We start from the raw sequence: 26,379 nt of genomic DNA, 5'->3' as shown, positions 1-26,379 counted from the left end.
CTGTTGGTGGGAGATTCCATTTTTTTTTTAGAGACTGATTCAGATTTTAATTGTTCTTTTTCAACTGGGACAGATGGGTTGTTGTTTGGTTTTTAGGAGCATTAGCAAATAAGGCCATATTGCTCCAGGGATATGCAGTGGTCATTCCCTGACCTTTCCGTATCCTGTGTATGGGCTCGAACCCCGGTCTAACCAAGAAGCATGTGCTATGCATTGCAGCTCCTTCCCACCTGGCTATGGAGGCGCCTCAGGACAGATGGGATTATGAGTAGGAATGCTGATTGGAGAATTTGTGGCTTCGCTTTTTTTGGAGGATTATCTTTTTTAGAGGTTGAAAGTGTAGATTTAAGCCAATTCACTAGAGAGATGTTAGGTTGAACTGATACATCCATTTGAGCTGCAGTAGAAACAAAGTTTCGAGTGAGAGCTGCATAAGAACAACCACTAGGCATGGTCGACATAACTTGTCTACGTGCCTCAGGAAACGTCACTTTATTTTCAATTTTGTATTTTTGAATTTTCTTTCCTGTTATCCATAGCTCACAAGTTTTGGAAAAGGCTGGATGGCTTCCTTTGCAGTTTGGACAAACAGGGGTTTTGACTGAGCAATCCACTTGGGTGTGATCTTTAGAGCCGCAGATAGGACACATAGCTTCCCCTCGACAAGCCTGCTGGGAATGACCACATTTCTGACATTTAAAGCAACGAACAGGATTCGGGATGTAAGGTCGAATCAGACAGTTTAAATAACCTGCTTTAATAGAGGATGGTAAATCTGGAGTGCTAAATGTCAGAATGATGGATCTTGTTGGAGTGAGATTTCCATCTTTTTTCGTCATGATCCTTTTTACATTTATTACTTTCTGACTGCTGAGTTCTTGGAGTAGTTCTTCTTCGGAGACTGTAATTAGGTCCTACTCGCTGATGACACCTTTTGATGAATTTAGTGTTTTGTGGGGAGTAACTGATACTGTCAACCCACCAAATGTTGTTTTTAACAGCCACTCAATGTTTTGAAGTGGCTGTTTCTATCAAAAGGAACAAATGAAAAAAAAAATAATAATAAGCATATAAATGAACATGTAGTTAACAAGCAAATTATTAATCTATGCTATGAATTAGAAGTAACAGTAATATGGCGGATAGTCACAACCCCATGTAAATAACTGTAATAATTATTTTAATTTAACCATCATCGGTCACTGGAAAAATTTGAAATTCTCGTGCAAAAATTTTAAAAATCAGCAAAAAATAATTCAAAATTGTTCTTTTTTTGATGCCACCTATATTTTAAATCTTTTCTGAACACAACTGTGAAAAACCATGTTCTACACATTTTTAATTTTTTAAAATTAAAACTCCCCTTAGACCTGTCAGGAAGCAAATGCAAATTTAAAAACCACACCTCCAACCTATGCTTTGATTCAAAGAGAGAATGTCAGTAATAGGAGTGCTCACTACATAAAATGCATGCTTAAACAATTTGATTCAGACAATGCATCATTGTTGTGAAGCCAAGGGCATTACTGATTGGAGGAAAGCACGTGGCAGTGAAGCCAGGTTGCTATCAATAACTCTTCACGACTTATGTCAATCAACATGCGCATGAGATTAAATTTCCCTTAATCATGAATTTTTCCTAATTGTGCAATAATTAACACACATCTGAAATTTACTGCAGAGAATTCAATGAAAACATTTTCAACAAAAGGTAGGAATTTCAGCTGTATGGGCAGAATAAATGAAGTGCAAATTACTAAAATATACCGTAAATGTGAAATTAAACCCATATGAATAATATAGGATTTAAATTTTTTTTTTTTTAAATGAAACCCCCAAACACGAAATGTATCGAAACCTATAGTACTTAATACCATGCATGGATTAAAGGAGATGGGGAGGGGACAGAAACTTTGCTCTAGAGACTAAACACGGGTTTCACCACTTCAAGCCTACAATACCAGTTGATGAGTCAACTACCCCTAGTTGTTAGTATTATATTAGCATTAGTACTCATAGTAACGTGCATGGGTTGAACGAGTGGAGGTGGGATGCCAGAAACTTTGCTCTGGAGACTAAACACAAGTTTCACCACTTCAAGCCTACAATACCAGTTGATGAGTCAACTACCCCTAGTTGTTAGTATTATATTAGCATTAGTACTCATAGTAACGTGCATGGGTTGAACGAGTGGAGGTGGGATGCCAGAAACTTTGCTCTGGAGACTAAACACAAGTTTCACCACTTCAAGCCTCCAATAAGCAAAGTGATGGTATTGCACCGGTTGATGAGAGGCATCTACCACCTAGTGTTTGTATTAGTACTAGTATCAGCCTATTTTAAACTATGTAGCTGAGACTTGGATAGGAACCAAAGTGATCAAAATTAGAACTTGCAATAAATAAGAGTAAAGAAAAATAAATAGAACTAAGAAATGAAAGCAATGGCAAGTCCATATTACAAATCAGGAAATAAAAAAATCTTACATCAACAAATATCCAATCAAAGGTAAGAAGTAAAGCAAACATAAGGTGATATAGGTATGAAGGGAAATTGGACAAAATATTGAATAAAATTGAACAGATGGGATTTGGTTTATGCCTGCTTCACTTTTGTGCCTATCATAAATCATGATTGGAGGGGGCGATGAGTCATGACTCTGCCCGACTTCCTAGACACAGATGGTCCCGACATTGTAATAAAACTATAATACTAAATGATAAACTATGGCCTAAAATTTAAATAATTAAACAAAAAAAAATAAAAAGGAATATAAAATTCGACGAGAAAAAGCAAATTACATTAGCCACGGACTAAGAACTGCAAGTGAACTGACAAACATGCACTGGTGTCTAGAGCTCAGGAGGCTTCTTTTAATTAATACGTATTTTCAAATACAGATACTGTACATATCTATCACTATGCCCCCAAAACGTGTTATCAAGTGCATCTGGACAAGAGACTAAAAAACAACGTAAATCATTGACAATTAAAGAAAAAAAAAAATGGGAGTTTTTCGGCAAATGGAGAAAGGTGAAACTTGGTCAGATGTGTGTAATGCCTTCAATTTAGCACCAACTGTAACAACTATAATGAAAAATGCTGACACCACAAAGCAATCTTCCCAATTAGTGATCAATATTGATGCAGAACCCTCTTACTACACCTATTCTAGGAATAAAACAGTTGAAAAAAAAAGTGGAAAAGCTGCTTGTCCTGTGGACTGACAATATGACCCAGCATAATCTTGCTCTAACAGAATCACTTATCAGGTATAAAGCAAAATCTTTGTTTGATGAGTTAAGTGGTGAAGAGGATGGTTCTAATGATTTTACTGCTAGTAGAGGATGGTTTTTTAGATTTAAGAACAGAAAAAAAAATCCATAATGTTAAAATGTCAGGAGAAGCAGCTAGTGCTGATATTACAGCTGCAAATAAATTTCCAATTTATTTTCAAAAACTTGTCAATAAAGAAAAGCTTACCCCAGACTTAGTTTTTAATGTAGACGAAACAGGCCTCTACTGGAAAAAGCTGCCCAACCGTACCTTCATTTCTCGTGAAAAATGTTCTGCCCCTGGGTTCAAGGCAGCCAAGGACTGTTTGACTTCGTTGTTGGGTGGCAATGCTTCAGGAACTTTCAGATTAAAACCTATCTTAGTTTACCATTCAGAAACACCAGTGCTATGAAGAGAACTGTGAAAACAACTTCCTGTCTTCCAATCAAATTTGTCAGACAAGACTTCCCCTTCACAAACCCATGCTGTGTCTGAATTATTACTGCAGTCTTGTCTAGATGATCCTGCAGTGCATCTTTAACCAGTGACTGCATTATTTTACATGGAACAGAAGTTAAAGTAACAGGTCTGTAATTACTCGTGTCACCCTTCGATCCCCCCTTTGTGAATTTGGGATACATTTGCACATCTCTAGTCATTAGGGACTTCTCCAGAGTCCAAGCATGCTCTCATAATTATGGCTAAGAGTTTGCTTACTGCTTTTGCACCTCTAATATAACTGGATAGATACCATCCACCCTGGGTGCCTTCCTTATTTCTCCCAACTTCAACAATTTCTCCCAATTATTACAAAATCATTAAGCACCCTGTTACAGTTTGATAAACTTCTGGCATTCTCCTCCCTTAATAACTCATGTGTGAATGTAGAGGCAAAATACTCATTCAGATTTGTCAGCTATCTGAGCAGGACCATCAACGCTCAAATCATCGATATTAAGTGGACAATCTGATTCATCCCCTTCCTTCTAGAGTGTATATAACTAAAGCAGTTCTTGCTGTTTTTCTTAGCATCCTTTTTCCAAATATTTCTCGTAATCTGCCTTCGAGTTACTACCATATTCCCGAATGTTGTATAAGGAAGAGATTTAACTTAAATTCATTGAGGGAAAAAAAATTTATTTTATATTCCTTATACAACATTTAATGCACTTTTTCTTCCTTGTTTATAAAAATGATTTCAAATATATCCCTATGAATCATAGGGATATATTTGAAAGGCTATGATGTTAGATTTTTGAAAAATCTTTATTTTATATTAAAAGCTGAATTTAGTATTAGCATTAATAGTGGGAAAAGATGCAAGCTTATACAGCAGCAAAAAAACAAATAAAAATAAAATAAATTTAAAAAAAAATTCCCATTTCACCTATCCAACCATTCCACCAATAGTCTGTTTAGTTCCATGAATTTATTCAACTTATCCACTTCCACAACTATGGATGGAAACTCGTTCCAGCAATCAACCACCCACTGGCTGAATGCAAATTTCTGTGCATCTATTCTGCAATCATCCTTCCTCAATTTGAATTTATTGAAGACCTGTATGCAGTACTCACACCTTGAGTACTGCATACAGGTCTGGACTTAGATGATTGTAGGAAATGAATTACAACTGCATTTAAAAATTTCATTTTCTTGAAGACTAGCAAAACCTATCAGCCTTAAATCATTCAGTAATCACACAGAACCAGTGTCACCTAGTGACTCTAGATTACTGTGTAACACCATATGTTCTGACCAGTTACATCACATTACAATATAAATCACTATGTTAGGCTCACTCCACATGAAATTAATGATTTGTATTCAATATACAACTTGAAGTGAATTGTTTCTGTAATTCATTCTGGACAAAAATATTTATTGTGTGAGAAATGAAATGTCACTACATGTCATTCACTCATGGTACACACTTCTGCTGCTGTGATCCAAAAAGAACAGGAATGGAATGGAATGTTTCAAATCATTGTTATTCAATAATGTTACAAAAAATTCCCTTTTTCATTATTTAACATTAAAATAATATTATCACTCATTTGTCTTAATGTTGCATAACATTACCATACCAAACATTACAAATTTACAACATTACAATTTACAACATTACAAACATTCATAACATTATATACCAAGCATTCTGATTGACAGATAAAGTGCCTGCTCATGCAAAGTTTTAAGCACCCACTAGGGAGAATAATGTAAGGTAGAGTAGTGCTGTTGTCCAACTTCAAATCACCAAGTGGCTGCATCGTACCTTTTTGTATCTACTCGCAGGCCAAATTTTAAAATTTATATTTTTCAAACATACTGATACAAATATCTGTCCTGTAACAATTAGATCTGACATAGTTGAGTGGTCAGGAGCATGAGTGCAGTTAGCACACGCTCTTTGAGTGGATTGGGGTTCAAGCCCGTGACTGCTAAATAAGATTAATGTTTTATTGATTGATTGTACACTCCACTGACTTGGCGGCCATGCTGGAGTGTACAGGGTGTCTCAAAAATATTGGTACAAACGTTTAGGGGAGGTAGGTAACATCTAAAGGAATGTGAATCGCATAGGAACCCATAACCGGAAACGTCACTGGAAAGTAGTAGCAGAGTTAGTTAGTTAGTTATTTTTGGTTTTTAGGAGCATTAGCAACTAAGGCCATATTGCTCCGGGATATGCGGTGGTCATTCTCTGACCTTTCCACATCCTCCGTATTTGGTGGTGACGGGCTCGAACCCCGGTCTAATCAAGAAGCATGTGCTATGCACTGCTGCTCCTTCCCACCTGGCTACGGAGGCACCTAGTAGCAGAGGCACAAGAAGCAGAAATGACACAAGACAGTAATTAGTGGCAAACATTTATTTGACATAATATTAACAGTGGAGTACGAGATGGATGCATTTCGTGATGTTACGACAGATGCTCAAAGGTTCCACCATGAGACGCGATGCATGCGTGACACCGACGCAGCATGGATTGGCGGACACGGTTGAACACATCTGGAGTTTCTTTGACAGTAGCAGCAGTGCAGACGAGTCTCGCCACGAGATCCATTTCCATCTCCACAGGTGATTCATACACAATAGACTTCAGGGTCCCCCACAGAAAGAAATCAAGGCTCGATAAATCAGGTGAGCATGGGGGCCAGGCAATGGGTCTACCACGGCCAATCCATCGATGCCCAAAACACCTGTTCAAATGGTCACAAACACACCTTCCATAATGGGCAGGCGTCCCTTCATGTTGAAACCAAATGTTGCATCTCACATTTGCTGGAACATATTTTTTCGTCAAGTAACCCTGGTAGAACTTGTTCAAGAAAGATCCAATATTTAGCGGAGTTCATGTGGGATGGTAACAGGTATGGGCCGACTAAGTAGTCACCGACCATACCTGCCCATACATTTATTGCAAAGCGATGTTGTGCTGCATGGGGGCGCACACCGTGTGGGTTGTCGTGAGCCCACACATGAGCATTGTGCTGATTGAATAAGGCCTTCCCGAGTGAAATAAGCCTCATCCGTGAACAAAACATAGGCTGGAAAATTCAAGTCTTGAACACTTTCTTGGAGAAACCACTGCGCAAAAGCCACACGTGCAGGATGATCTTGGGGAGCAGTAACTAAATCCTTTGGAGATGAAAGGGGTGTAAGAAATCGTCGTGCCAGGCACACTGAACACTGCAATGAGACACTTCTAAGGCAGAGGCAACGGCACGTGTGCTGGTAGTAGAATTATTCTGGACAGCATTCAACACATTCTTCCATGGCGGGAGTTCGCGTTGAACGTGGTCTGCCCGCACTACTCCTGTTACCTCTAAATGACCCATAATAGCACAAATTTTGATGCACACGTGCAAACAAATGGTGGTCCAGTACATGTCTGTCTGGGAAGCGTTCTCTATAAATTCGTTGAGCGGCTCGTCCATTACCCTCTGCTAATCCATATGCTAGGTGCATGTCTGCCAGCTCACAGTTCGTATATCAATGTATGCTCTTCGTGCGGTGACTACTGCTTGAATTAGTAAAACAGAAATTTTCCCTCTCGCGAACTGATGAACAGCGCCGTCTACTGACTTACGGTGATGTTTCCGGTTATGGGTTCCTATGCGATTCACATTCCTTTAGATGTTACCTACCTCCTCTAAACATTTGTACCAATATTTTTGAGACACCCTGTATATATAAAAAAAAAAAAACCATCAAAACCAGTATTTCCCAAACTGTTTTCTGCAGAACACTAGTGCTCCGTGAGATGTGAACAAGTATTCCGTAAAAAATCATAATTAATAATTTAAAAAAATAAATAAATTTTGCATATTTGTAGTGTACACCTTTTTTGTATCTCATTATAATTTTTAACATGTGTTAGAATAAGAACATTGAACATTGGGACGATGAATGGAAAGAGCACAGTGATTTTTGTGGATTTGATGCAAAGAAAAAGAATGAAGATCCTATGCCTACAAGAGACTAGGTGGAGGGGAAATAAAGCAAAAGAGCTCGATGAAGGGTATAAGTTGTTCTTTAGAGGAGCAGATGAGGGAGGAAGAAATGGAGTAGGTATAGTAGTTGATAAGGAGTTAAAAGATGGAGTGTGTGAGGTTAACAGAAGGAGTGATAGGATTATGAGCATCAAGCTGGAAGTGGGTGGACACTTGACCACGATAGTATGGGCGTATGCCCCACAAGTAGGATGTGGGGAAGAAAAGGACAGTTTTTGGATGGAAATGGATCAAGTGGTCATGGCAATACCTGAGAATGAGAGGATGATCGTTGGGGCGATCTAAATGGTCATTTAGGAAGAAGCGAGAGAGAGGAAGGAAGAGTGTATGGAAGGTGGAGTATTGGGGAAAAAAACAGAAGGGGAGAGGATAGTAGAACACGCAGTGGCATTCGACCTGGCGATAGTTAACACCTACTTCGAAAAGAAAGAAAGAAAGAAAGCCAGCTGATAACATATAGGAGTGGGGAAAGGACAAGCCAGATTGACTATATCATGTGCCGTAGGGGGCATCTAAAGGAAATGAGGAACAGCAAGGTGATAAACGGAGAAAGTGTGTCTGCACAACATAGACTGCTTGTGGCCGATTGGGAGTTTGCAGGGGACAAAAGTAGGAAATATTCAGGACAGAGGGAGAAAAGGATAAAGTGGTGGAGATCGAAAGAGGGGGTTTGAGGAAGGATTTCAGGGAAAAGGTGCTAAAAGGAATAAAGTTACCAGAAGTGCAAGAGTGGTGGAAAACAAATAGTTGTTTCTTAAAGAAAGTTGGTGAACAGTTGTTGGGGAAAACATCAGGAAAGGGGGCACCTGAGGGAAAGGAGGCTTGGTGGTGGAATGAGGAAGTGCAATCAGTGATAAAACAAAAGAAGATGAAGAAAAGATGGGATGTAACAGGTAGCCAGGAAGATAAAGAAGCATATACAATAGCAAATAAGGAGGCAAAAAGGGCTGTGGCAATAGCAAAGGTGAAGGCTGTGGACGAGGCCTATGGAGAACTGGAAAGGAAAGAGGGAGATAGGCAACTGATGAGAATAGCCAGAGCGAGAGATAAGGCATCGAAGGACTTCTCATCAATAAAACAGATAAAAGATGAGGGGAGTGGTTGTACAGGACCCGGAGAAGATTAAGGAAAGGTGGAAAGACTATTTTAAGAAGCTATTAAATGAGGAAAACCCAAGAGCACTATGCGAGGATGGAGAGATGAATGTGAGAGTAGTGGAAGGCATAAGCAGGAAAGAAGTGGAAAGTGCACTCAGAAAAATGAAGAGGGAAAGCAGTAGGTGCTGATCAGATACCAGTAGAGGCATGGAGTAGTCTGGAAGAAGAAGGGATCGATATCCTATGGGACTTGATGGAAAAACTGTGGCAGCAGGAGAGGATAGCCGATGAGTGGAGGGAAAGTATACTTGTGCCAATCTTTAAAGGAAGGGGTGATGTGCAGGAATACGGGAACTACAGGGGAATAAAGTTAATGGCTCATTCGATGAAGATCTGGGAAAGAATTGTGGAAGGAAGGTTAAGGCAGAAGACGGAAATAGGAGAGGAACAGTTTAGTTTCATACCGGGAAGAGGAGCAACAGATGCAGTCTTTGCTTTAAGGCAGGTGATGGAAAGATACAGGGAGATGCAAGTAGAGTTGCACATGGTGTTTATAGACCTGGAAAAAGCATATGATGGAGTGCCCAGACAAGAGGTATGGAGATGTATGAGGGAGAAGGGTACATGGGAAAAGTATGTAAGGCTTGTGAAGGATATGTACGAGGGAGCGGTGACTCAGGTTAAGAGCAGTGTAGGTATGACTGAGGGGTTCTCTGTAGAAGTTGGACTGCACCAGGGATCAGCTCTCAGCCCATATCTGTTTGTTCTGGTAATGGATGTGTTGGTGAGAGAAGTGAAGGGTAGAGCACCATGGAGTATGCTGTTCGCAGATGATATTCTACTGTGCGAATCATCCCAAGGAAAGGCAGAAGAAATTGGAGGAAAGTGTTGGAAGATAGAGGCATGAGGATAAGTAGAACAAAGGCAGAATATATGGTATTGAATGGAGAAGTTGAAAGTTCTATAAAACTGCAGGAGGAAAAGCTGCCATCTGTTTCGAAATTTAAGTATCTGGGATCGAACGTTTAGAGGGATGGAGGATTGAGTGCAGAAATACAGCACAGAGTGCAATGTGGATGGCTGAACTGGAGAAAGATGAGTAGGGTGCTGTGTGATAAGAAAGTTAATTGTAGAATGAAGGGAAGAGTGTATAAAACTGTGGTTAGACCCACATTGATGTACAGGTTACATCAATGCAGATTACAAGGGCCCAGGAGAAGAAGATGGAAGCGGTGGAGAAGAGGATGCTAAGATGGATGTGTGGTGTGACGAGGAAGGACAGGTTAAGAAATGACTACATTAGAGGTACAGTTGAGGTGAGGCCTCTGAGTAAAAAAATACAGGAATCTAGGTTGAGGTGGCTTGGTCATGTGGAATGAAGAAGTGAGGAGTGTGTAGGGAAGAGGTGTGAAGCTGGAGGTGATAGGGAAGAGGAAGAGACCTAAGCTGAGATGGAAGGACAAGGTGGCAGAGGATTTGAAAGAGAGGATGGAGGAGAGAGGAAGCCCTGGTTAGAAAGGAATGGAGGAAGAGAATTAAGGAAGGGAACGCCAACCCCATATGAATGTGGGAAGAAGGCAAGGACAAAGAAGAAGATAATTTTTTAACATAATTTTTTTTTTTTCCGGTTATTAATATACTGGCATAGACTAAAATAAAATAGACCAAGGAACACTTGAGCCTGGAGTACATGGGTTGAGGCAGGCCTCCGTAGCCGAGTGGTCAGGTGCGGGAGTGCAGTGGCACATGCTCTTTGAATAGACTGGGGTTCAAGCCCCTACCTACTAAATATGGTCGATCTGCCAACCTGCACTGGACCAGTGTGGCAGATTATAGTCCATTTCCCTCAAAATGAATTGTTGAGGAGGCTTCCATCCTGCACTGGGCTGATAATGGTTGCAGTTTACTTTTAAAAACGATTGAGGGAGAAGCGAACCGATATTGTGCATCGTTCGGGTGGATGAAACAAAGTAGCCTTCTGCTGACACATTCTTGCATGTTTACACAGTGCTGGTGATGCGGTGCGGACTGTCTTCACAATTACAAGATTAGTTCTGTAGTAGTGCAGAAAACTAGTAAGCATAACTAAACTCGCTTCCTTGTATAAATATTTTTTTGATAATTATCAGTATTTCAAAATATTAAAATAAATGACCATGGATTTGTGGTTTAAAATAGGAACTTTAAAACAAAAAAAAAGCAAGTACTTCTAGTATTGCAACTGTGGTCGATGAAACGAACGCACTTCAAAGTGAGGATGAACAATCACAGCCTTTTGTTCCCTAAAAATCCGAAGTGAAAAAACAGGAACCAACTAACAAAAGTATGATGACAGTAATTTAAATTTCGGCTGAACATGTGTTGGAAATAAAGATGCTCCTGATACACAGTGCATCATATGTAATAAAATATTAATAAACAGTTCTTTGGCTCCGGCTAAACTTGTGTTCCGTAAATATATATGTGTTCTGCAAATATATTGTGAGATGAAAAGTGTTCCATGACTAAAAAAAGTTTGGGAAACTCTGCCCTAAACTGTTCAAAAACCATTTATTTAAATTTTATAAACTGTAATAGATCCAACATACCAAATTTCAAAAATTTAAGGAATTTTCCTCTAACAAAATTATTTAGTAGATGTCTGGTCCTTTGAAATCAACTGATACATGCAAATTTATATCTGGTAGGCACTTTCAGTAAACTGTTAACAAGAACCACTGCCTTTGGCAGCCCTGATAGTTGTTGTTTTGGTTTTTAGTAGCATTAGCAACTAAGGCCATATTGCTCCGGGGATATGTGGTGGTCATTCCCTGACCTTTCCGCATCCTCCGTATTTGGTGACTCACGAGCTCGAACCCCGGTCTAATCAAGAAGCATGTGCTACGCACTGCTGCTCCTGCCCACCTGGCTACGGAGGCGCCTGGCAGCCCTATTAACGTGTTGTGGGGCAAGAGCATTTCCTTGGAAAATATGCTGCACTAGATACATTGTTATTTTTTATTGGGCTAAAATTAAGTGTTGGCAGCAGGTAAATACCTCACCCTCCATATCTGTGCACTCACTATTTGCAAATTTTCTTTAAATAGTTTTTCACAACAGACTCTGCAGTATTAATTTGTTTTCCATATAGGTGTCATTTTAGATATTTTACACAAACAAAAATTTGCTATATAGAGTTAGTGAACTTCAAAATTATAAAATAGTTAATGTTATTTGGTGTTATTGAAATTAAAAGTTGGGAAGACTGTCTTGTCTCTTCAGCATGTTTTTGTGGCCAGTAGAAATTAAACTCACTAGTTAATGCAATGACATTATCACTCACAGCAATACAAACTTTGCCTTTGCGATGCATTGTTCTGATATTGCAATACTTTCAAACAAATGGAAACAACTAATGGTAAATTTGCCATTTATTTAAAAGATGAGATGCTGCTACAACAGCTTGTTTCAGGGTTTACCATGTATCAGATAGCCTCTTTTAAATAAATGATGGTTAACCTTTTGGCAATACTATTTTTAAAAATAGTGCAATATCAAGGCAACTCCTGAAAACAAACTGCTCCGCTGCTTGCAATAAGACCATTACATTAACTAAGCAGATTAATCCTGTTCACCACAAAAATACAGAAAAGACAAATCATTCCTACTAACTACATATAAGTGGATGAAACTATGTGCATTAACATTGTTCATAAACATGGAAATCTGCTATGAGTGACAAAGTTGTTTGGTATCTTGGATATGAAGTATGGTGGCCTAATAAACTTCCATCTGTTGTTATGGAAGTTGATAGCATAAATAAATTCAAGAAGGAACTGGACAAACTTTTAGAGGGAATGGATGTGTAAAATTGTTTGTTTGTTTTTTTTTTTTAGCTGATATTACATAAGTTCACACACTTGCTTTCTTGCATCACATGCCTCTACTGCTACTAAGAACTAGGAAACAAAGAAATTAAGTTCTCTTTATCAGTCACTAATCTTGCTCATAAATAGCAGAAGTAATGATTGCAATGATGACAAATGAATGATAATGAGGAGAAGTTCCATACTTAATAATGAATACTATGGGGATTATGGTGAATCACTTATAAGTTTATCAAGTGGAAATCTGCTGTACATCAATGGAAACAGTGAAAGGAGTGAAGGTGGAGTTGGGTTTCTGGTCCATAAAGATTTTAAAAACAACATTTTGGAATTCAAAAGTACATCACCAAGGGTGTCAAGACTAATACTCAAGATTTCTAAGAGGTATAAGCTAAAGATTATAATGATTTATGCACCAACATCGAGCCACGATGATGAAGAGGTGGAAGAAATGTACACCGAAATTGAGTCTTCTAGATGAGCAGAAAACCCACTACACTATTATTATGGGGGACTTCAATGCTAAGGTTGGAAAAAGACAAAACAGTGCAGAAAGAGGAACTATAGGAAATTTTGGAATTGGTGAAAGACTTGTGGAATTTGCAGAATCTCAAGGACTGTCAGTAATGAACACTTTTTTCAAGAAAAGGGTGAACAGAAAGTGGACATGGAAGAGTCCAAATGGATTAACTACTAATGAAATCGACTTCATCCTCATTAACAGAAGATATATTGTGAATGATGTTACCATCCTGAATAAGGTAAAATGTTGGAAGTGATCACAGAATGGTAAGATGTACACTTGATACAGATGTAGGAAAGGAAAAAACTGACTCGAGTAAATAATACAAAAGGTCTTTGAGATAACAGAAGAGGAGAAAAAGCAGTATGTACTGGAACTTAACAAGTTTGAGCTTCTGCAGACCGCTCAGGACCAAGATATCGATGAGGAATATCACAACTTTCTGAAAGCGATAAAGCCCAAAAAACCTATAGGGAAAAAGAAATCCAAAGAAGAAAAAATTAATCAAGAAACACTTGTCATGATGAACCGAAGGCGACAAATGAAGAGCAAGAAAAATGCTGACAGGGAGAAAATTAAGTATACTGAGCCATTAGAAAGAGACCCAGAGATGACATAAGAAGATTTAACAAAAGAAAAGTAGAACAAGCATCAAGGGAAAACAAAGGATTTAAATCAGCAGCCATGAGCAGTCATGTCTTTCATACAGAAAGACAAATGATACTGAAACTGAAGAATAGTGATGGTGTACTTATAAACAGCAGAGAAGTCATAATACAAATAGCAGAAGACTATTAGAGAATTATACAAGGAGCAGGGGAATTATGCCAGCAGTGGGGAAGATGGATTGCAAAGTAGCAACACATACGACATACCCAATATTCTTCCTGATGAGGTAGAACATGCATTGAAGAAAATGAAGAATCAGAAAGCCCTGGGGGAAGATGAAGTTACTGTAGAGTTGTTAAAATTGGGAGGAAGAGACATAACACAAAAACTGGCAAGGCTCTTCACAAAGTGCATTAAAAAAGGTGTGATGCCTAAGCAGTGGAATAATGCAATCAGTTTTGCTGTATAAGAAAGGAGATAAATCAGAAATTGGAAATTATAGACCAATTAGCTTATTATCCCACATCTACAAGTTGTTCACAAGGATTACTAACAGATTAGAAAGAATACTTGATGAGAATCAACCGAAAGAGCAAGGTGGCTTTAGGACAGGATTCTCAACTATGGATCACCTTCACGTAATATCGCAGCTAATGGAGAAAGCAAATGAATATAAAACACCATTATGCCTGGCATTTGTGGATTATGAAAAGGCATTTGACTCCATACAGCATAAGGCAATGTTTTCAGCACTGGAAAGACAAGGCATAGATACCCCATATATTATGATTTTGAAGAAAATATATGAGAGTGCTACCTTCTTTATTAGTCTAGACAAAGACAGTAGGCAATTTAAAATCGAGAAAGGAGTTCAACAAGGAGACACAATATCTCCGAAGCTGTTTACTGCTGCCCTTGAGCAAGCTTTCAGAAGATTAGACTGGTCGCAGAAAGGAGTCAATGTGAACCGAGAGTACCTAAACCATTTACGATTTGCAGATGACATTGTTGTCTTAAGCCACAATCACAAAGAATTAGAGGAAAATCTTAATCAGTTATGCACAGCTAGTAAGGATTTTGGACTAAAGAAATATGACTAAAACAAAAGTAATGATGAACAAGTATGCCACAGAAAGGGAAATAATGATTGAAGGAGCAGTAATTGAAAAGGTGGAGTCATATACGTATCTGGGACAAGTTATTAACTGTAATAATGATAAATGGCTGGAAGTCAAGAGAAGAATAAGTTTTGGATGGATAGCATTCAGAAAATATAGTCACATACTGAAGAGCAATATACCAGTTTGTCTGAAACGCAAAATATTGAACAAATGTATACTCCCCACCATGACTTATGGAAGTAAAACTTAGGCACTCACCAAAAGAATGGAAGAGAAGCTGAGAACTACACAGCGAAGAATGGAACGAATTATATTGGGAATCAGACTGTTAGATAAGAAGAGAAACATGGATTAGGCAACAAACTCAAGTAAAGGACATTCTTATCAAAACTAAAAAGAACTAAAATGGTCTTGGGCAGGATACACAGCTCGAAGACATGATGACAGATGGACTAAGAAAATAACAGAATGGTACCCAAGAGGAGCTAGAAGAAAACCTGGAAGACAAAGGCGGAGATGGATAGATGAAATTCATGAGTTTGTGGGTAGTAAATGGATGGTCAGTGCTCAAAACAGAAGGAACTGGAAAGTTGCTGGAGAGGCCTTCATCCTGCAGTGGATTGAAAATGGCTGATGATGATGACTATGGGGACTGATTATCAGTAGTGGTTGTAGTTATATTGCTTTATCGGAAAGCAATATAACTACAACTATTAAACGTTTTTAAAGTTGCAATTTATTCTGAAAGGTTCATCATGACTTTATAGTAGGGTTACCAGATCTAGAAGTTAAAGACTAGCACAAAATAGGAAAAAACTAGGATATTTTAAAAATTATATTTATTACTAAAAATTTACCATTTACAAAACTTTAGATTAAGGTGCCCCTGCACTTGGACAACGAATGATCGAAGTGAATGACACGATGGCTCCTCTCCTCCCATCACGTGAGTCACAGTGAAAAGCCACATGATGAATAGGTCACATGACAGACCTGAACTGAGAAAAATGGTTGCAATTAGAAGTTAACAACAATGAAGGAGCAAAATAAAAAGAATAAGTTAATAAAAAAATACAATTTTTTTCTGGAGGCGTCTGCTAACATTCCAAATTAACAAGTCGCACAATTACTGCTGCTAAACAATTCAAATCATCAAGAAAAAACATCAACAAAAAAAAAAAAAAAAAAACACCTCAGCTAACCAGTGTGATGCCCTCAACTGCCGGCTTTTATTAAAAAGACACATTCCTCTTGCTCTAATCCGTCCCAAATTATTGGTATAAACCAACCTAAATCTTTTATCACTAGACAAAAATTAGTCTATTAAAAAGCAACACTTCCTTCGCTTGAATCTGTCCCGAATTAGTGGCGTAAACTAACCTAACCTTTTTATCAATTGACAAAAATCAGGCTATTAAAAAGCCACACTTCTTTTGCTAATCTAACCTAACCTTTTTTGTTTTTTAGACAAAAATGAAAGTCTATTAAAAACATGACCTTTCCCTTCTAATTTCAACTAATTTTCTCAGTTCACATCCATTCCGTAGCCTTTCCATGTAACTTGACATGTGACATAAGCACTCCCAAGGGCACCCAATTCTGCCCAGACACGATAGGAGGGAGTATATGATGAGAGCCTTGTCGATCAATTCGGCCCTGGAAAGATTGCGCAAGGCTCAAGGGGTAGAATTTTTTTTAACCTGAACTGTACTTGTTAACAGGAGAGACTGCTTCTACAGGGATGGGATACACTTAAAAAAATAGAAAGGGTGCAAGAATATTTGCTGATGCTATCGAGGCAGTGTTAGGTGGGTCAGAAAACTGTTAGCTTGGGGGAAGACAAAGACTAATAGACTAAGAGTAGCCACTGGCAGAGGTGAAAGAGATTCTTGCACTGCTTCTATTGGAATGAGCAGAAGCCTGAAAAACAAGATGCATGATATTTCAGAGACTGCTGGAAGTCATTGCAGTACAAGTAAACAGATGGGTTGTGTTAGGGTAGCTAAGATCAGAAACAGGTGCATGTATACTTGCATGTACACCAATGCTAGGAGTTTAGTAAATAAATTTGATGAATTTGAGGTATTGCTCAAAACATCAAAGGCAGATATTGTTGGGATTTCAGGGACGTGGTGTCACACAGATATAAGGAATGCAGAACTGGAATTTGGGGAGTACAACATCTACAGAAAGGATAGACAGGATAGCAAGGGAGGGGGGGTTATGCTATTAGTTAAGAAACACATAAAATCCAAGGAATTGAAGCCAGTCGACATCGCTAGACAGTGCAGTGTCGAGTCAGTTTGGTGTGACAAGCATTGGGAGATCAAAATTGAGAGTAGGAGTGTGCTATAGGCCTAATGACTCTGATGAGCATAATAAGAAACTGTACAGGGAAATAGAGTGGGCCAGTAAATCAGAGAGTCTTATAATGGGGGATTTTAATTTCCCAGATAGTGACTGGAATTTGTGGGTTGGTCACTCACACACTAGCAAGGCTTTTGTGGATTTATTGGATGATTTATTTCTACATCAGCATGTTTGGGAGGCAACTAGAGGGAGTAGTACTCTTGATTTGATTATCAGTAGTGATTCTTCATGCATTAAGAATCTGCAGATAAATGAACCACTAAGTGGCAGTGATCACAGTGTGCTGAAGTGGGATTTACTCAAAGAAGTAACTACCATTAGGGGTAAAGGGAAGGGTTATTGCTTTCGTAAAGGCGACTACGATGGACTGAGACAGTATTTAAATTCTATACAGTGGGACCAACTGATGATGTTACCAACAGCAAATTCAAAATGGGAATCATTCAAAGAACTTATCTTGGAAGCTACTAGGCTTTACATACCAACTAAGAAATATTGTTCAAGGTTTAGGCCTAAATGGATGTCAGATGAACTAATGAGACATGGCAGAGAAGAAAAATGCATGGAATACATACAAATTAACACATGATACAGAAGCCTATGATAGATACAAGTTGATCTGTAACCAAGTTACAAAGGAGGTTAGGCAGGCGAAGGCAGATTACGAGAAATCTTTGGCAAGGGATGCAAAGAAAAACAGCAAAGAGTTCTTTACTTACATAAACTCTAGAAGGAAGGGGATAAATCAGATTGGTCCACTTGATATCGATGGGTCAACTGTTGATGATCCTGCTCAGGTAGCTAACAAACTAAATGAATATTTCGCATCGACATTCACACATGAGGAGTTATTCAGCGAGGGGAATGCCAGAGGTGTATTCAACTCTGGCAGTAAGCTAGAGAATCTTGTAATAACTGAGAGTAAAGTGGAGAAATTGATGAAGATAAACACAACAAAGGCACCTGGGATGGATGGGATCTATCCAGTTATATTAAAGGAGGCAGCAAAGGAAGTAAGCAAACCCTTAGCCATAATTATGAGAGCTTCTTTGGACTCAGGGGAGGTTCCCACGGACTGGAGATGTGCAAATGTGACCCCAATTCACAAAGGAGGATCAAAGGCTGACACAAGTAATTATAGACCTGTGAGTTTAACTTCTGTTCCAGGAAAATTAATGGAGGCACTGCACTACAGGATCATTAGCATTAGTAGAGGCATTTGATGCAAGAAAGCAAGCTTATGCAGCATCAGCCAAAAAAAAAAAAAACCCACTTCCACTTCACCCCTCTGTTCGTTCAAAATACCTGTCCAGCTGAGCCTTAAACTTATTTAGGCTATCAACCTCCACCACAAGGGATGGCAGTCTGTTCCACCAACCAACCACCCGCTGGCTAAAGGCAAATTTCCGCACGTCTATCCTACATCTGTCTTTCCTCAATTTGAATTTATGCCCTCTCAGGTGATTTTTCTGAGCTAGAGGAAGAATCCCATCAGCATTGGGCATGCTTAAACCATTCAAGGCTTTATACACCTCTATCAGATCACCTCGCTGGTGCCTAGTCTCCAGACACTGTAATTAATTTGCAAAACTTAAGCCTTTCTTCGTAAGAGCACCCCTTTGTTCCATTCACTAATCTTGTTGCCCTTCTCTGTACTCGTTCCAGCAGCTCTACATCCTTCTTGAAATGAGGCCTCCAGACCTGTATACAGTACTCTAGGTGTGGCCTGACCATTGCCTTATACAATGGAATAATCACCTCCTTATCCCTGCTGGAAAAATTCCTGTATATCATTGACAATAGTCCATGAACTACTCTTGCTGCCCGTCTGCACTGCTCAGAGAACTTCATATCTGCCTGCACAATCACCCCCAAGTCCCTTTCATTCTCTACCACTGTCAGTGTAGTACCACAGAGTTGATACGTTGCTCTGGGGTTGCTTTTTCCCATGTGTAGTACTTTACATTTGTCAATGTTAAACTTCATTTGCCACCTCTCAGCCCATCTGCTCAACCTTTCCAGATCCTGTTGCAGCAGCATAGTGTCAGTAGTGCCCTTGACAACCCTGCCAACCTTTGTATCATCTGCAAACTTGGACATTAAGCTTGATATACCATCATCAATATCATTTATAAATACAGAAAACAATAATGGACCCAACACTCAGCCCTGAGGGACTCCACTAATAACATTAGTCCACGATGAGCAGTGTCCATTGATTACCACTCTCTGTCTTCTCCCCCTCAACCACCCCTTTATCCATAGCAGCAATTTGCCTCCAATGTCACTCTGCTCCAATTTGTGTAGCAGTCTTCCATGTGCAACAGTATCAAAAGCCTTTCTAAGATCCAAGTATATAATATCAAAGTTATTCCCTGCATCCAGTTCTTTTGTGACTGCATCATAGTATCCAATCAAGTTGGTTAGGCAAGACTTCCCCTTAACAAAACCATTCTGTGTCTGAGCTATAACTGAAGTCTTGTCTAAATGATCCTGCAGTGCTTCTTTAACCAGTGCCTCCATTAATTTTCCTGGAACAGAAGTTAAGCTCACAGGTCTATAATTACTTGTGTCAGCCTTTGATCCTCCTTTGTGAATTGGGGTCACATTTGCACATTTCCAGTCTATGGGTACCTCCCCTGAGTCCAAGGAAGCTCTCATAATTATGGCTAAGGGTTTGCTTACTTCCTTTGCTGCCTCCTTTAATATAACTGGATAGATCCCATCCACCCCGGGTGCCTTTCTTGTGTTTATCTTCAACAGTTTCTCCTCCACTTTACTCCCAGTTATTTCAAGATTCTGTAGCTTACTGCTAGAGTTGAATACACCTCGGCATTCCCCTTGCTGAATAACTCCTCATGTGTGAATGTCGATGCAAAATATTCATTTAGTTTGTTAGCTACCTGAGCAGGATCATCAACAGTTGACCCATCAATATCAAGTGGACCAATCTGATTCATCCCCTTCCTTCTAGAGTTTACATAAGTAAAGAACTCTTTGCTGTTTTTCTTTGCATCCCTTGCCAAGGATTTCTCGTAATCTGCCTTCGCCTGCCTAACCTCCTTTGTAACTTGGTTGCATATCAACTTGTATCTATCATAGGCTTCTGTGTCATGTGTTAATTTGTAAGTATCCCATGCATTTTTCTTCTCTGCCATATGCCTCATTAGTTCATCTGACATCCATTTTGGCCTAAACCTTGAACAATATTTCTTAGTTGGTATGTAAAGCCTAGTAGCTTCCAAGTTCTTTGAATGCTTCCCATTTTGAATTTGCTGTTGGTAACATCATCAGTTGGTCCCACTGTATAGAATTTAAATACTGTCTCAGTCCATTGTAGTCGCCTTTACGGAAGCAATAACCCTTCCCTTTACCCCTAATGGTAGTTACCTCTTTCAGTAAATCCCACTTCAGCACACTGTGATCACTGCCACCTAGTGGTTCATTTATCTGCAGATTCTTAATGCATGAAGAATCACTGCTGATAATCAAATCAAGAGTATTACTCCCTCTAGTTGCCTCCCGAACATGCTGATGTAGAAAACAATCATCCAATAAATCCACAAAAGCCCTGCTAGTGTGTGAGTAACCAGCCCCCAAATTCCAGTCAATATCTGGGAAATTAAAATCTCTCATTATAAGACTCTCTGATTTACTGGCCCACTCTATTTCCCTGTACAGTTCCTTATTATACTCATCAGAGTCATTAGGCCTATAGCACACTCCTACTCTCAATTTTGATCTCCCAATGCTTATGTCACACCAAACTGACTCAACACTGCACTGTCCAGCGATGTCGACTGGCTTCACTTCCTTGGTTTTTATGTGTTTCTTAACTAATAGCATAACCCCTCCCCCTTCCTATCCTGTCTATCCTTTCTGTAGACGTTGTACTCCCCAAATTGCATTTCTGCATCCCTCATATCTGTGTGACACCACGTCTCTGATATCCCAACAATATCTGCCTTTGATGTTTTGAGCAATACCTCAAATTCATCAAATTTATTTACTAAACTCCTAGCATTGGTGTACACGCAAGTATACCTGCACCTGTTTCTATTCTTAGCTACCCTAACACAACCCATGTGTTTACTTGTACCGCAATGGCTCCCAGCAGTCTCTGAAATACCATGCATCTTGTTTTTCAGGCTTCTGCTCATTCTAATAGAAGCAGTGCAAGAATCTCTTTCACCTCTGCCAGTGGCTACTGTCAATCTATTGGTCTTTGTCTCCCCCCAAGCTAGCAGTTTTCCGACCCACCTAACACTGCCTCGATAGCATCAGCAAATATTCTTGCACCCTTTCTATTTAAGTGTATCCCATCCCTGTAGAAGCAATCTCTCCTGTTAACAAGTACAGTCCAGGCTGAAAAAAATTCTACCCCTTGAGCCTTGCACAATCTTTCCAGGGCCGAATTGATCGACAAGGCTCTCATCATATACTCCCTCCTATCGTGTCTGGGCAGAATTGCAGACACTTTCAAATTCAACCCTAATTCTCGGCTTTTGTTCAACAGTGACCTGTACTTGTTAAGTAATCATCTAGACAAGACTTCAGTTATAGCTCGGACACAGCGTGGTTCTGTTAAGCGGAAGTCTTGCCTGACCAATTTGATTGGATACTATGATGCAGTCACAAAAGAACTGGATGCAGGGAATAACTTTGATATTATATACTTGGATCTTAGAAAGGCTTTTGATACTGTTGCACATAGAAGACTGCTGCACAAATTGGAGCAGTGTGGCATTGGAGGCAAATTGCTGCTATGTATAAAAGGGTGGTTGAGGGGGAGAAGACAGAGAGTGGTAATCAATGGACACTGCTCATCGTGGACTAAGGTTATTAGTGGAGTCCCTCAGGGTTCAGTGTTGGGTCCATTACTGTTTTCTGTATTTATAAATGATATTGATGATGGTATATCAGGCTTAATGTCCAAGTTTGCAGACGATATGAAGGTTGGCAGGGTTGTCAAGGACACTACTGACACTATGCTGCTGCAACAGGATCTGGAAAGGTTGAGCAGATGGGCTGAGAGGTGGCAAATGAAGTTTAATATTGACAAATGTAAAGTACTACATATGGGAAACAGCAACCCCAGAGCAACGTATCAACTCTGTGGTACTACACTGACAGTGGTAGAGAATGAAAGGGACTTGGGGGTGGTTGTGCAGGCAGATATGAAGTTCTCTGAGCAGTGCAGACAGGCTGCAAGAGTAGCTCATGGTGTATTGTCAATGATATATAGGAATTTTTCTAGCAGGGATAAGGTGGTGATTATTGCCTTGTATAAGGCAATGGTCAGGCCACACCTAGAGTACTGTATACAGGTCTGGAGGCCTGATTTCAAGAAGGATGTAGAGCTGCTGGAACGAGTACAGAGAAGGGCAACAAGATTAGTGAATGAAACAAAGGGGTGCTCTTACGAAGAAAGAGCTTAAGTTTTGCAAATTACAGTGTCTGGAGACTAGGCACCAGCAAGGTGATCTGATAGAGGTGTGTAAAGCCTTGAATGGTTTGAGCATGCACAATGCTGATGGGATTCTTCCTCTCGCTCAGAATAATCACCTGAGAGGGCATAAATTCAAATTGAGGAAAGACAGATGTAGGACAGACGTGCGGAAATTTGCCTTTAGCCAGCGGGTGGTTGGTTGGTGGAACAGATTTCCATCCCTTATCGTGGAAGTTGATAGCCTAAATCAGTTTAAGGCTCAGCTGAACAGGTATTTCAAACGAACAGAGGGGTGAAGTGGTTTTTTTTTTTTTTTTTTTTTTTTTATAAGCTTGCTTTCTTGCATCAAATGCCTCTATTAATGCTAATGAATATGGAGGATAGGGGTGTATAATAAATCAAACAATTAAAAAGTTCCTATCTACTAATGGATGGCAGCATGATTCAATATTACCTTGTGAATTTGGCATGTTATTAATAAGTAAAATTAATTCTTCGATTTTGGTATAAATAAAACATTTGTATTTTTTGTGACCTAATTTATTATTAACTATTTTATCTTAGACGTATGTACGAACAAAAAAAGGGGTACATAAGCATAAATATACATAAACATAAAATATACATGGCGGGAAGATAACGTACGGTGGTGGAAGGATAATAGAAAAATATCAAAAAATTCTTTTAACATAAAAATAAAGTTATAATTTACAAAATTTAAATATAATACATAAAATATATAAAACTTGCGGTAATACAACCGATAGGTAAAATTTAAGATGCACCACTTAGAGAAAATAAAAATTAATAACAAACTATCAAAATATATGAGATGTACCTAATACTCGACCATATATATTTACTTAAATTTTATACAGTAACTCCTCAAAAGTTATTTTATTGCTGCGCAAATACACGTTATACCTTCCATTTCGGATGAGCCAGTTGGGGCATAGAGCTCATGGGTATTTTTTTCTCACCGGGGTTGGAATATTCCTCTCGAAGTTTTTTCATGAAGAAATAAAAGCCTGTTTTAGGAGTCTTTTTCTTTGGCATGTTTTGCTTTGTGTGCTCAAAATAACCTGTTAAATCACACTTACACAAAAATCCCTTACTTCTTCTTTTCACCGAACACTGAAAGTTATATGGCAGTAGCAGTAGCAGCCCAATATATAAGCGCTGCGAACTAAAAGAGATTGCAAAAAAAGGAGATGGCGCTCGCATCAGCGTTGCTGATCAACAACTGAACGTGGTTGCTAAGTTGTTTATCAACAATTGAATTAACCACGTTCACAATGTTATTATACAGGGTGTCTCGAAACTATTGGTACAAACGTTTAAGGATGGTAGGTAACATCTAAAGGAATGTGAATCGCATAGGAACCCATAAGCGGAACGTCACCGTAAGTCGGTACACAGCGCTGTTCATCAGTTGTTCAGATTACGAACCTAAGGGGGCATAAATTCAAATTAAGAAAGGACAGATGTAGAATAGATGTGCGGTAATTTGCCTTTAGCCAGCGGGTGGTTAATTGCTGGAACAAACTTCCATCTGTCCTTGTGGAAGTTGATAGGTTGAATAAATTTAAGGAGGAACTGGACAGGCATTTGGAGGGAATGGTGTGATTTTTTTTTTTTTTTTTTTTTTGGCTGATGCTGCATAAACTCATACACTTGCTTTCTTGCATCACATGCCACTACTACTACTACTACTACTACTACTACTAGTAGTAGTTCGCGAGAGGGAATATTTCTGGTTTATTCATTCAAGCAGTAGTCGCCGCACGAAAAGCATGCATGGATATACGAACTGTGAGCTGGCAGACATGCACCTAGTGTATGGATTAGCAGAGAGCCCACACGGTGTGCCCCCCCCCCCCATGCGGCATAACATCACTTCGCAATAAATGTGTGGGCAGATATGGTTGGTGACTGCTTAGTCGGCCCATACCAGAATAATTCTACTACCAGAACACGTGCCGTTGCCTCTGCCTTAGGAGTGTCTCATTGCAGTGTTCAGCTTGCCTGGCACGACGATTCCTTACACCCCTTTCATCTCCAAAGGGTTCAGTTACTGCTCCCCAAGATCATCCTGCACGTGTGGCTTTTGCGCAGTGGTTTCTCCAAGAAAGTGTTCAAGACTTGAATTTTCCAGCCTATGTTTTGTTCACGGATGAGGCTTATTTCACTCGGGAAGGCTTATTCAATCAGCACAATGCTCATGTGTGGGCTCACGACAACCCACACGGTGTGCGCTCCCATGCGACACAACATCACTTTGCAATAAATGTGTGGGCAGGTATGGTCGGTCACTGCTTAGTCGGCCCATACCTGTTACCATCCCGCATGAACTCCCCTAAATATCGGATCTTTCTTGAACAAGTTCTACCAGGGTTACTTGACGATGTTCCAGCAAATGTGAGATGCAACATTTTGTTTCAACATGAAGGGGCGCCTGCCCATTATGGAAGATGTGTTCGTGACCATTTGAACAGGCGTTTTGGGTATCGATAGATTGACCGTGGTGGACCCGTTGCCTGGCCCCCATGCTCACCTGATTTATCGAGCCTTGATTTCTTTCTGTGGGGGGCCCTGAAATCTATTGTGTATGAATCACCTGTGGAGATGGAAATGGATCTCGTGGCGAGACTCGTCTGCCCTGCTGCTACTGTCAAAGAAACTCCAGGTGTGTTCGATCGTGTCCGCCAATCCATGCTGCGTCGGTGTCACGCATGCATCGCGTTTCATGGTGGAGCCTTCGAGCATCTGTTGTAACATCATGAAATTATTATGTCAAATAAATGTTTGCCACTAATTACTATCTTGTGTAATTTCTGCTTCTTGTTCCTCTGCTACTACTTTCCCGTGATGTTTCCGGTTATTGGATTCCTATGCGATTCACATTCCTTTAGATGTTATCTACCTTCCCTAAACGTTTGTACCAATATTTAGACACCCTGTATAACAGTGCGTTTTCAGTTTTACCTCTCCAGAATCCTGGTTGTGAGCTTCACTCCATTCTGTAACGATGGATGCAAATAAAACTCAACAGCAATTCAAATTTCCAATTGTGAAATAGAAGTTAGAAGTGGGTGATGTTTACAGCAACAAAAAAAAGGCTATTTAAAACAAGATGCCTTTGAGTCATACTGAGTCATCACTTTTTTTTTTTTTTTTTCATTCATCTTTTATGCACCGGTATATCCTTGAAAGAAACTGACTTTAAAAATGTCACTTTTAGGATTCTAATTCCCTCCCTAAAAAATTGGTTTTCCCTTCACTGTAGCCACAGAATAGTAACATATGTTACTACTCTGTGGCTGTAGCACCTGTGGAAGCTCCCAAAAGCAAAATTCAACTTGCCATATGCCAATAACGGCTTGCTTATTTTAATAATTAGAAATTGAAACATGCCATGTGGTTTCATGCCTAATATGTGGTTTCAATAATCAAATTTTTCCAGTCAGCATAATCTACACCACAGCCTAGTCATATGATTCTAGAATATAATCGCAAAAAATACTTAAAATGGGCAAGGAAGCTTAGGCAAT

The 26,379-nt window shown here is 39.4% G+C and overlaps 1 protein-coding gene across 3 annotated transcripts in view; it reads right to left on the bottom strand.

The window, feature by feature from the left end:
- mael (germ-plasm component protein maelstrom) overlaps nt 1–23,985 on the bottom strand; it is a 176,075-nt gene extending 152,090 nt beyond the window's left edge. Inside the window, exons 1-2 of one of the 3 annotated variants that reach the window (XM_090388301.1) lie at nt 23,929–23,946; nt 15,867–16,002 (exon numbers count right to left, since the gene is read on the bottom strand). In XM_090388301.1, the coding sequence (XP_090244427.1) occupies nt 15,867–15,869 (3 nt within the window). In that variant the 5' untranslated portion in view covers nt 15,870–16,002; nt 23,929–23,946. Of the gene's footprint in view, nt 1–15,866; nt 16,008–23,752 lie in introns of those variants that run through there. The other 2 variants (XM_090388299.1, XM_090388300.1) reach the window with 2 other exon arrangements.
- Between the last annotated feature and the right edge of the window lie 2,394 nt (nt 23,986–26,379).

Source organism: Mastigoproctus giganteus, chromosome 14, assembly GCF_048544385.1.
Source record: "Mastigoproctus giganteus isolate SK-2022 chromosome 14, ASM4854438v1, whole genome shotgun sequence".
Taxonomy (NCBI): Eukaryota; Metazoa; Arthropoda; class Arachnida; order Uropygi; family Thelyphonidae; genus Mastigoproctus; species Mastigoproctus giganteus.
The sequence above is the reverse complement of the archived record's forward strand: the minus strand, read 5'-3'. Positions and strand labels throughout refer to the sequence as shown.